This window comes from Malaclemys terrapin, chromosome 20 (assembly GCF_027887155.1).
Source record: "Malaclemys terrapin pileata isolate rMalTer1 chromosome 20, rMalTer1.hap1, whole genome shotgun sequence".
Classification (NCBI taxonomy): domain Eukaryota; kingdom Metazoa; phylum Chordata; order Testudines; family Emydidae; genus Malaclemys; species Malaclemys terrapin.
The window spans coordinates 7,918,586-7,931,867 of record NC_071524.1 but is presented as its reverse complement, the minus strand read 5'-3'; the positions used below and the strand labels follow the sequence as shown (position 1 = coordinate 7,931,867).

Below are 13,282 nucleotides of genomic sequence, written 5' to 3'. Positions count from 1 at the left end.
TTGCTCTTCTCTGGAGTTTCTCCAATTTGTCCACATTTTTCCTGAAATGTGGCGCCAAGACCTAGACACAATACTCCAGTTCAGGCCTAATTATTGGGGTGTGGAGTGGAAGAATTACTTCTTGTGTTTTGCTTACGAAACTCCTGCTAATACGTCCTATAATGATGTTTGGTTTTTTTTTTAAACAGTGTTACACTGTTGACTCATATGTACCTTGTGATCCACTGTGACTCCCAGATCCCTTTCCGTAGTACTCCTTCCTAGGCAGTCATTTCCCATTTTGTATGTGTGCAACTGATTGTTCCTTCCTAAATGGAGTACTTTGCATTTGTTCTTATTGAATTTTATCCTATTTACTTCAGACCATTTCTCCAGTTTGTCCAGATCATTTTGAATTTTAATCCTATCCTCCAAAACACTTGCAACCCCTCCCATCTTAGTATCGTCTACAAACTTTATAAGTGTACTCTCTATGCCATTATCTAAATCATTGATGAACATATTGACCAGAACCAGACCCAGAACTGATCCCTGAGGTATCCCACTCATTATGCCCGTCCAGCATGCCTGTGAACCATTGATAACTACTCTCTGTGAATGGTTTTCCAACCAGTTTTGCACCCATCTTATAGTAGCTCCATCTAGGTTGCATTTCCCTAGTTTGTTTATGAGAAGGTCATGCAAGACAGTATCAAAAGCTACACTAAAATCAAGATATACCACATCTGCCACTTCCCCCTATATCCACAAGGCATGTTACCCTATCAAAGAAAGCTATCTGGTTGGTTTGACATGATTTGTTCTTGACAAATCTATGCTGACTGTTACGTATCACCTTATTATCTTCTAGACATTTGCAAATTGATTGCTTCATTATTTGCTTATTTAGATTATGTACATTTTAGTAATTCTGCATATTCACAAGTTAATCACATGGTATTCCTGCAATATTAAGGTCATTGTAATGGAGCCACATTTAGAGCTAGATTCTGCTCGCTCTCACACAATGGCGAAAGAGGGCTAAAAAACTTTCCTCTTGCATGGCCTGGTAAAGTGCCTAGAAGGATTAAAATCCCTGTATTCAGTCTGCAGTCCTTGCACTTTTCTATCTTCTACCCAGGGCTGAATGGTGCTTATGAGGATTGGGGAGAGACAGGAAGTGAGCAAAGCCCTGGTTCTACCCATGGAGAGGTGAGTGTAAGAGAAAGAGAAACTATATGTCACCCTTTAAAGGGATGCTGCAGTATCTGGGCTTACCGATTCACCTCAGGAGGTCACTGCCCCTTCCCAGAGGCTGCATCCCATGGGTTGCAGCTGATAGCGTGGAGAAAGGTTATTATTTACCATCTCTATCTTCTGTCAGACAAGACCTGGAGATTCTTTCTTTTGCTGCAGATTAGTTTATTTTCATTCCTTGTCAGAGTCTGACTCCATCCCAACATTACTTTTTGTAGTCATATGGCTGTACTGGGGCAGGTCACTAATTAGTGTGTCTGACCATACTCAGCCATTTAATTTCCACAGCTGGAGTTATCATCTATGGTGCTATCTGTCTAATTTGGTGTCACTTATTTTCCATACATATTTTTCACTTGAGAGGACTTTTCTAAAGTTTTCCATGTGCTATGTTATGTATGTTAAGGAGATTACAAGAAAGCTACATTGTAACATTCATAAAGATTTTTGTTAGTTTTTAAATTGACTTCTATTAATAATGATGAAAATAAGCAGTAAGAAAGCTAACCTGAAAGAAAGCATATTCCAAGGATCAAAAATGAAATAATCAAACAGAGTCCTCTTTTAACAGGATGCACAGGACATATGTACTTCTCCTTCATGTTTGTCCAATGTATATTTCTCATCCATGTATGACCTGAAAAATAAAGATATAGTAAGTAATTTTAAAGACATATAAAATAATTTACATTGATTGAGGGGTAGAACTTGCTCACTGCTGTTGTGTACTTTTATGTAGATTTTATTGATTGATTGATTGTAGTTTCTAAAAACCTTTAAGAATGCATGTAATTGGTTTGTTTCTCATAGGTTCTGGTCCGCCCCCGTCCTCCTGCCCCCTCCACATACACATAAAAACAGTGTCTTTTGTCTTGTGTTTTTTATGGCGCATGAGCCATTCTGTCTCTTTACCTGCTGAATATCTAGTTTTCGTAGCACAGGATCCTACAAGATGCCAAGCCCTCTGCTCCTGCAAAGCATTTAGGTATGTGAGTAACTTGAAGCACATGAGTAGTCCTAATGAGATCAGTTTACCTACTTAAATTTAAGCAGGCACTTAAATATTATGCTGTATTAAGGCACCTTGCAGGATCATTATTAATTATTTTTATTATTATTTTTTATTATTATCATAGCACCTAGGAGCCCATAGCCTGGATCAGGACCCCATTGTGCTAAGTGCTGTACAAACATACAACAAAAAGCCAGCCCCTTGCCCCGAAGAATTTACAACCTAAATATGAGACAAGAGACACAGACAGACAGATGGGGAAATACATGGAAATGAGACAAAAAAAAATTGCACTGGCTATCATTGAACAACCCTAAAACACCTTAACATTTAGAATTAAATATTGTAAACTAAATCCTGTTCACCTAACTCCCACACCTAGTCCTGTTAAAGTCAGTGAGCAGGCCTGGGTCTACAGAAGGAATATTGAATGCTAAAGTTTGTTAATTATTATTGTCTTAGGCCTGGTTCCAAAAAGGGACTTAGGTGTTGCTGACAGTTTTCTTTTTCTGTGGCTGAGACTGGAAAGTTGTTTTTGCCTTTTGGAACCTGTCTCGAAGAGGTCATTACTGGGTCTGTTACCCCACATAAAGGCTTTTGCAGTATTTGGTCAGCCTTAAAGAGAAAGGATAAGGGAAAAGTGTCATTTTCTCTGCCCACTATTCCGTAAAGGAGTGAATGCAAAAGGGCTTTTAGTAATATATCAAAGGCCTCTGAGTTCCCATCCCATGGGTCTGTCCCTAGGAATGAATGATCTGGGCAAAAGAGATCAAATTTTGGAAGTTAGCAAGTAATGAAGATCTTGCAAAAACAATTATTAATGAAAAACAGTTAAGAGAATAACCAGATAGTTTGAATGGCTGGTTCAAGTTACCAACTTTCATTTTTGACGAACTGGAGAGGTCCCAATAAATTGACAAAAGAAAATACTATACTTTAATTAGCAAAAGTCAGCAAACATCAGTTCCACCACACATACACAAACTAGGGTTGCCAAATCTCCAGGATTGTCCAGGAGTCTCCAGGAATTAAAGATTAATTTTTAATTAAAGATTATGTCATGTGATGAAACCTCCAGGAATACATCCAACCAAAATTGGTAAACCTAACACAAACCTAAGAAAAAATATTTCCTTCAATAATAATCCAAATTTACAGATAGGCAAAGTAAAAAAAATGCTGGTTGAGGAACTTATTAGCATTTGTTTTAAGCATATTTAATATGTATATTTTCACACCCGATGTTGACACTTTATGTTTTAATAGCTACAAAACTTTACCTTTTGAATCCCAATGTCTATTGTTTAAATAATTATTGCTGAAACCTGCTGTTGTCTGACTTTAAAATTTTCACAGTTGTGAGAAATTATGGAATGTATAAAAATAAAAAAGCTTAAAAATAAAAATTAACATTATCAGTTAAAAATAAAAATCAAATTCTGCCAATCCTAACTTAGAGATGCAATGTGAGTGAGGTAATGGGCCAACTTCTGTTGTTGACAAGCTATCGAGCCACTCAGAGCTCTTCTTCAGGTCTGGGAAAGGTATTACCTCACATAACTTGTCTCTCTAATATCCTGGAACAAACACGGCTACAACTATACTACATACAGCCCTAGCTTTACTCATTTTTGAAAATAGATATGAATGCTATAAATGAGGGGTTGCACATAATGGAGCTTTTGAACCTTAATTATAACATTGCTGCTGTTGATGCTATAATGTAAATAGAACTGTAAGCCTAGAGATCTGTCTTTGGGATTTTTACTGCCACATATCACTGTCATATCCGAGTGCTTTGCATATAACAACAGTAGCAAGAGCAAACTCTTTAGTGGACTTTAAAGGGACTCCGGTACCTTTCACTTTTTGTGGTAAAAAATCTTTTTTAGGGTAAAGGTTTGTTGTTGTTTTTTAAGCAATTTAGATTTAATTAATTATTTCGAAGTTATTTGTTTTAGGGTTTTTTTGCTTTTACTTTTTGACTGGTTGGGGAATTTGGGGGGTAGAAAGGGGTTTCTGTGGAAAATGTTATTTTTATGGTTGAAAGGTCTTTTCATAGACAAAGGTTTGGTAGAGTCTGCTAATGACAGTGGGTGGGTTTCACAAAGGTACATAGGGGCTAACCTCCAGACTTTGGTGCCTAAATCCCATTTGCAGGCAACACTGCAATCATAGAATCATAGAATATCAGGGTTGGAAGGGACCGCAGGAGGTTATCTAGTCCAACCCCCTGTTCAAAGTAGGACCAATCCTCAACACTCCCCCTCATTTGCTGCCCAATCCTGGGCACCTAAATTTTTGCAGTATGCTTTCCCTAGGATCCTACATTCCTGCCTTTGAGCATGTGCACTGCTGCCTCTGTCTAAGGGTATATCTACACTGCAGTCCAAGCCCAGATCTAAGGGATCTGGGCTTGTGGATTTGTTGTTTCCCAGCCTGTGCTTGAGTGGCCATACAGTATATAAACCTGTGTTACAGTTACTGGACCCAGGTCTCACCACCATGCTAACGCGTCCATACTGCACTATGCAGACCTTCTAACTTGGGTTTGTGGTTTGACCTGCAAAATGACAGGGCTTGCACACAAGTCCCAGTAGGGCTTGGGCTCTGACCCACCCCACTGGCAGGGTGCTAGACTGTGCCCCAGGCTGAACTGTAATTGTGAGGCATCCAGGGTGTTGACTGATGTTACATATTGTTGGATCTTGGTGTTTAGCTCTTTCTCAGCTATTTTGCCCAGAAATGGGAGATCGAAGACAGGGCCATATTTGCAGAGGTTGAGTGGTGATTTCTTGAAGACTGAACAAACTATTCCGTTTTTCAAGGAGTTTGGATAGAATTGCTTTCCTATTTGTCTCAACTTAAAATTGTTTATCCTAGTCAGGATTAAGAGGTTGTTCTTTTCAAGCTAGTCAGACAAGACACCTCTTACTATTATGACAATGAGGAATATGACAACTTAACGGACCTGAGTTTTACCCAACTCTGAACCAGGTTTCCAATACTGAAGGAGAAATTTTATTTTATTTATAAATTTTTGCATGTGCAAAAACACCCCAAATTCAGGCAGTTTGGCACCCTAATCAGGGCAATTGCAAGGGCAAACAACTATTGTCCCAATTTTACAACTGTATATAATTGCAGGCACAATCTTGTCCCTGCCTCAATGAGATTACATAATGTGGCTGGTCTTTAGCAGATTATAACCTATTCCTTCTGCTCCCTATTATAGTTAATCCTCTAGCTAATTTTCTAGAGGTCTGTGCTGACATACTGAAGGCCAAGGGTTCAAAAGCTGATGATGTGGAAGTGATGAGATTATAGTCGAACATAACAGATTTTTTTTAAAACAAGGAAAATACATTAAACAACCCTCTTAAGATAATTGTGTTAAGGCTCAAAAGTTAACCACCCCAAAATTAGGAAAAGCCAGAATTAAGGTTGCCTGTATATTTTGAACATGTTTATTGTAACAATCAATATTATTTCATTGTGCAATTCTTACCAAAATATTGCCTTCTACATCTGATGAAAAACATGACAATGGTTATGGAAGTAAGAACTAGTATGAAATTCAATATGAGCATCCATTCTGCAAAAATAGAAAATTTCATTTACTGTACCGTATATTATTTTTAGACATATATTTCCATTTAAAAATAAAAGTGAAATCTTGCTTGAAAACAGTTAATATTATTTGTTATTATTTGTATTATTGTATTGATTTTATTTGATGTGTATAGAAACACCACAAAGAATATCCTGTTCTTTTTGGAGATAATGAAATTCCAAAGTTTACTGTCTAGTTTGCACCATTTCTGTGCTGTCAGTTGGATATTTTTGAATGAACCTCAGGGAGTTAACATGGACACTAAACTCCCTTTGGCTTTTAGAAACAAACAGCTGAATTTGTTAAATAATCTTACGAAGCACAGACAATTTCAACTGGGATACAATTTCGTCTGTCTAAGAATGACACCCATGAATTGTGAATTTGATAATAAATAATAGTCAAGAAATGTGATTATATTAAAGGAGATTATATAGAACTCTGAGACAGTAAATACAAAAGTGAAGAGATATATTTCCATTAGTTTTTTTAATAAAGATAATTGGTTCCATGGTTTGTCCTGAGAACTACTTGAAAGATGGGATTCTTTTTTCCTGGTGGAATTTTCCACGGGGAAAAAATCCTTTCAAACTTTCTCTGTTGATTTTGTTATTATTATTTTATTATTATTAATTATTATTATTATTTCCTGTGGGAATTTTCATTTTTATGATGAACGTCTTCATTTTTGTAAAGCAAAACAACAAAACCCCAAAATTTTTAATTTTCAGGTTTCTCTCACCATTTTTTCTTTCCTCCCCCTTTTTCATAGACTCATAGGGGAGGTCTACACTAAAAGTGCTACACTGATGTAACTGCACCGATGCAGCTGTGCCGCTGTAGCGCGTCCGGTGAAGACGATATATGAAATGAGAGATTTTGCCCTGAATGTTCTGTGACACCTTACAACACCTGAAAAGAGGCTTGCAGAAAAACCTCAGAAGGAGTTTAAAACAACCGTACAATTCACTTCTCCTAATTAATATAATTAAGGTGGTGACAACATTCGGACACTATGGTTTGTATAAAACAGTAGTTAATTTTAAGAGTAGTGCTATAATTAAGTAGAAATGAATGTAAGTTTAAATTTAAAAAAATCCAACATGGCTGACCAAAATGGCAGAGACAAGGATGGCGCAATCTAAATTTAGGTAGTGTAAAGTTCTAGAATCCAAGATGGCATCAGGAAAGGAGCTTTTTTACCTAAAAGTAGGTATGACATCATAGGAGAGGCGCACTCCTAGAATGACATTACAAGCATGTGCTGTCACAAGCACATGTGGGTACATGTGGCAATATGCTAATTACAGGAAGCTGATTGTCATATTTTAGAACCTCCCCCTTCAGCCAATTATGCCAATTCTAGGAATCTTATTGGTTGAGAAAATATGCTAACGAGCAGACCTTGAGAGAGCAACCAGTATATAAGGCCTACAGCCAGCAGGCTGAGTTGGTAGTGGGTTTGGGATCCTTGAAAAGAGCAGAGCTGGAAGACAAAGAACAGAACAGCCTAAAGCAGCTACCTGAAAACCAGCTACCTGGAAGATCAAGAAGCCTCAAAGATCATCAGCAGCAGCAGAATTTTAACATTGCCTTGGCAACGAACTGCCTGCCAGCAGCTACCTTGCCAGCAGTAACAGCCAGCAGCAGCAGCCACCATTACATCTGCAGCTCAAAGACAGACCGCAACTGTAGAGACTATGCTCCTAAACTAAGACAGCTCAGAAGGACCTAAGACGGTACAGAGGAAGTTTGGATATAAGTGTAAGTCTGTTCTTCTTTTCCACCTATTATTTAAGATTGTATGAGTCTGTCTGTAAATAAAGCTGGATGCCTGTGGCTTGAGTGAGATCCCCCCTACCCATCTTTGACTGGCTGATCACCACTCACTGAATATTAAATATTTAATGTTAATTGTTAAATATTAAATGTTTATTGTTAAATGTCAATGTAATTTTTAAATAATTGTTTTAGTTTGTGAATGTGATGATGGTCTCTCATATATGTATGTACAGGCCATCCATATTACATTGTGTTAAGTATAGGGTTAGATTGCATCACTACATTTTACTCTGTTCTATACACTTTTTCTTGCTTTATTAAATATATTGTAACAAATTATTTCTTTTAAATAAATAATCCTTTCATTTTCGAAGAATTGCTGCTTGGGTGCGTGTTAATCCTTGAGCGGGAGTCTGTATCCGTGTCCTTTCAGGGGTTAGCAAAACTAGCTCTCTCTGGGGAGCCCTCTGTGGGTCGGAGACAAGCTCCCTGGCAATTCCTTTAGGGCTGGCCACAACCTTTTTACCCTTTTGTTAAATTAGACAAAGTTGTAGTTAACATAATTGGCATCTAAATCTTAGGGTAACAAATTGGCTCAAGGTGTTATGTTAAAATCCTGAAGCTTAAAAGCTTTATTTCAAGGTCAGGGAGGATATAGTATCCCTGTTGGATAAAAGATGATTGACGCCAAACAGTGATTTTTTTCTTTCCTCCTCTTTTCTCTTTTTCTTTTTACCTTTCTTTTGTCTCTTTCTTTTTCTGATAAATACACACACACACACACACATACACTCCCAACATATACACATACCTCATATACCCACATACACCACATACACTGCATATACATGCACACACACCCCTCACCTATATATACACATCCCTTAGCATTCACACCCAGCATATATTCATAAACATACACACATACCTAACATACATATACATATATACACACACATCTCACATACATACACACATCCCCAATACTCACACCCAGCACATATACATAAAACACATACCTAACAGCCACATGCCCAGCATATACATACATACATACCATACACACACATGCACTGATACACACCCAACACATACATGCACACATATATATACCCACACACTAAAATCCAGTTTCTTTTTCATAAAACATGCTAGCAGGTAAATGAAAAGTTTTTAGTTATAAGATATTATTAAGGGAATTATTGTTTAAACTGATAGCTTGAGCCTTGATCCTAAAAAAAATTGAGAAGCCTGGGTAAAACGTTTAAGGGCTGGTGGAAGGGTCAGTAAGTATAAGAAATAATTCCTCAGCAATAAGGTAAACTTTTTTTTATTATTTAAAAGGTACCTGTTAATAATTAATTGCCATTAATGTTGACATTTTGAATTAAAGGAACCTAGATAAATAGGCTAAAAGAAGGACCATGAAAACAGAATCGGGCACCTAAGGGAGGCAGGTTCTGGGGTCAGGCACCTAGAAGGAAGCAGAAGGCGTAGGGAGGCAGACTTTGGGTTCAGGTACAGACAGTAGAGGCTGGAGGGAGGCAGGCTTTATTCTGAGGAATTGTAAGGTATGGTTGAAACATAGAAACTCACTGCCAAAAAGCACTTGAGTCCTGGCTGTTGCTGATGCCCTGGATGGATTGGTAACAGTGGGATTGGTGGTATAAGATAGTCCATGAGGAGTTATCCACAAAACGGGCAATTGTAGTTTGTAGTAAAATTCAGAAGGATCTGGCAGCTGTGCAAGTTTGGATGATAAGTAAAACTTGTCACTCAGGAGTGGCTGAGGTTGTAATTATACTCAGGTTGAAATCCCTTGCTGGCCAGATATAGGAAAGAAATGTTAGTAGGCTTAGAAGGGTCTGACAACCATGAAAGCTAGAATGGTAAGTAAAGCATCCGAAGAAGTGGGTATTCACCCACGAAAGCTCATGCTCCTATACGTCTGTTAGTCTATAAAGTGCCACGGGATTCTTTGTTGCTATAACAGATCCAGACTAACACGGCTACCCCTTTGATAAATAAAGCTTGTTACTCAAATGTGGCTGGGGTTGAGATTATATAAATAGTCATACTCGGGTTGAAATCACTACCTGGTCAGATACAGTGCCTGTACACATACGCATACCCACTTACAGATCTGGCAGCTGTGGGTAGGTCTGATGTGAGTAGGACCTGTCACTCAGGTGACTGTAATTGTACCCAGAATATTTTCACTACCTGACCAGATTTGACATACATACATGCACATCTGGCAGCCTTTTTTGGGTGTGACTGGATTCAACATATGTACACATACATTATATGCAAGCAACTATTTACAGAAGATGACAACGGATGACGATATAGAGGCATATCTCCTTGCATTCGAGAGGACAGCACTGCGGGAGGCCTGGCCCCAAGATCAGTGGGCAGACATCCTGGCTCCATTTCTGTGTGGGGAAGCTCAGAAGGCCTATTTTGATATGACCATAGAAGCAGCTATGGATTACCCCCAGCTGAAGGCGGAAATCCTGGCGAGGTCAGGGGTGACGCTGGCCATAAGGGCCCAGCGCTTCCACGAGTGGAAGTACCAAGACGACAAAGCGCTGAGGTCCCAGCTATTTGACTTGATCCACCTTGCCCGGAAGTGGCTCCGCCCTGAGGCCCATGGGCCAGAGAGGTAGTAGAAATCCTGGTGTTGGACAGGTACATGAGGGGGTTGCCGCCGGGCATATGAGGGTGGGTCCACCAAATGATCCCTCCTTGTATGATGAACTAGTTGCCCTCGTAGAGAGACACTTAGCAGCCCAAGAACTTTCTCGGACCACCGGGGAAGGAAGGCGCCAGAATCGGAGATCAGTCTCTGCACCGAGGCCCCGGTTTGCCCTTGCGCCAGGTTGGATAATGGAGGGGTGGAAGGAGGCAGAAGAGCAGCCAGTGATCCCGGAGAGACTTGAGGACTGGGGGAGAAAGACTCGAGAGATAAAGCCCAGCAGCCCGAAAAATAGGGGGCTGCCCCGAGCGGGGTACCGATGTTATGCTTGTGGTGAAATGGGGCATATCGCTGCCCAATGCCCGAATCTAGGAGAGCCTGTGCAATGTGAACTGGGAGATATAGGGGGACCATGTGATCTAATAAGTCTAGTCGGGGTTGTGATGGTCCCTCATAGATATACTAGACCAGTTAAGATGAATGATATAAAGACCACAGCCTTAAAGTAGACTCGGGAAGTGCAATCACGTTAGTCTCGGGGAAGTTGGTCGGGCAAGACCAACTATCCCGGGCCAAATGCTTGGGAATATCCTGTGTGCATGGGGATGTCAACTATTATCCAACCATCCCCGTAAAAATAGAAGTTCTCAGAAACCCCACTAGGTTGACAGTGGGAGTAGTTCCAAAACTCCCCTACCCTGTCCTTATCAGACGAGACTTCCCGGGGTTTGATAGCCTACTCCCTGGGGAGGAGGTAGAGGAAAATAATGACCCTGGGACCCAGGGTGTGGCTCAGATCATTAACCCTTCCCCGGCCTTCCATGAATTTAGCCAGGATTTGTTCTCCCCGCCGGGGAAGTCCAGGAAGACTAGGAGGGAATGGAGGGCAGATAAAAGGAGGGGACGAGGATCCTGACCCAGTGCCAGAAGTCTATGCTTGTAGGGGAAAGAAGGGGCTCGACTGACAGTGGGATTGGGTTGGCGATCAACAACCCTATCGCTGGACCTGGTTCCCCAGGGGCTTTCCCCGAGAGGGAGATGGAGGTAGACCCCCCTGAGTTTGGACAAATGGGGACCGCATGCGGGAATTTTGGTCAGGATCAGGCCAATGATCCCATATACCACAATATTCTCAAAGAAGTAATCGAGGTAAATGGGGTACCCATGGAGGGGAGAGTTAAGGGCCCGGGGCCATATTATATGATTAAGAACGACCTGCTATACAGAGTAGTCCGTGTCCAAGAGCAAGTCATACAACAACTTTTGGTCCCACGGAAGCATCAAAGAGCCATAATGGATCTGGCCCACAGCCATCTGTTCAAGGACCATCTAGGGGTAGATAAGACCCTGGATCGAATTCTACAGAGGTTTTTTTTGGCCTGGCGTTTATGCAGCAGTCCGGCAATATTGCACATCCTGTCCGGAATGCCAGATACATGGGCCCCGACCACACTTAAGGGCCCCTCTGGTACCTCTGCCAATTATCGAGGTCCCATTTGAGCATATAGCTATGGACATAGTAGGGCCATTGGAAAAGTCAGCCCGGGAGCATCAATATATTCTGGTAGTACTAGATTATGCTACCCGATACCCAGAGGCTGTACCCCTATGGAATACCACGTCCAAGACCATAGCCAAAGAATTAGTCCAGATTTTTTCCAGAGTAGGTATACCTAAGGAGATCCTGACGCACCAAGGGACCCCCTTTGTGTCTAAGTTGATGAAGGACCTGTGTACAATGCTCCACATATGGACCCTTAGAACATCGGTCTACCATCCCCAGACCGATGGCCTGGTCGAACGCTTTAATAGGACATTGAAGAACCTGTTACGGAAAGTGATTAATCATGATGGGAAAGACTGGGACGCCCTGCTGCCTTACTTGCTGTTTGCCGTATGGGAGGTTCCTCAGGCTTCCACTGGATTCTTCCCCTTCGAGCTGTTATATGGTCGCCACCCCAGGGGCATACTGGACCTGGCTAAAGAAGACTGGGAAGAACAGCCGAACCCTGGGAGAACCGTTGTTGAACATGTGCTGCAGATGAAAGACAGAATAGCCCAAGTCACCCCCCCTTGTGCGCGAACACATGGAGAAGGCCCAAGGGGCACAACAGACAAACTACAATCGCCAAGCAATGATCCGGAAGTTCCAGGTGGGGGACCAGGTGATGGTGCTCATACCCACAGCCGAGAGCAAGCTCCTGGCCAGGTGGCAGGGGCCGTACGAGGTAATAGAAGCAATAGGAGAAGTCAACTATAAGGTCCGACAGCCGGGCCACCGGAAGCTGGAGCAGATCTACCATATAAATCTGCTGAAACCTTGGCAGGATAGAGAAGTTCCAGTGGCTGCGCTGGGGGCTCCATCCCCTAAAAGCAACCAGCCCGACCTGGTGGGGATATCCCCGGAGTTGACTCTGGAACAACGATCAGAAGTGATCAGCCTGATCAAACGCAACCAGGATGTGTTCTCCGAAAAGCCGGGCAGGACTATGGAGGTTCACCATCACATCCTCATGGAGCCTGGAGTGAAGGTGAACGTTAAGCCATACCAGATCCCAGAGGCCAAGAGAGAAGAGATTAGGACAGAGGTCAGGAAAATGCTGGCCTTAGGAGTCATTAAAGAATCTCATAGCCAATGGTCCAGTCCCGTGGTTTTAGTGCCTAAGCCGGACGGCAGTATGAGGTTCTGCAAACTCAATGAGGTGTCCCAATTTGATGCCTACCCTATACCCAGGATAGATGAGCTGATTGACAGATTGGGAAAGGCACGGTTTATGTCTACCCTTGACCTTACCAAGGGCTATTGGCAGATCCCCCTGGCCAAGGCCGACAAGGAGAAGACAGCCTTTGCAACTCCAGAAGGACTATATCAGTACACTGTTCTCCCCTTTGGGTTGCATGGGGCCCTCGCTACTTTCCAACGGCTAATGGACAAACTATT

The 13,282-nt window shown here is 41.5% G+C and overlaps 1 protein-coding gene across 5 annotated transcripts in view; it reads right to left on the bottom strand.

Moving 5' to 3' along the window:
- Window positions 1–13,282, bottom strand: part of LOC128826379 (butyrophilin subfamily 3 member A3-like) — a 97,649-nt gene that overhangs the window by 66,490 nt on the left and 17,877 nt on the right. For 2 of the 5 annotated variants that reach the window (XM_054009629.1, XM_054009630.1), the window contains exons 3-4: window positions 5,757–5,843; window positions 1,745–1,873 (exon numbers count right to left, since the gene is read on the bottom strand). In XM_054009629.1, the coding sequence (XP_053865604.1) occupies window positions 1,745–1,873; window positions 5,757–5,843 (216 nt within the window). Of the gene's footprint in view, window positions 1–1,744; window positions 1,874–2,148; window positions 2,207–5,756; window positions 5,844–12,223; window positions 12,377–13,282 lie in introns of those variants that run through there. The other 3 variants (XM_054009633.1, XM_054009632.1, XM_054009631.1) reach the window with 3 other exon arrangements.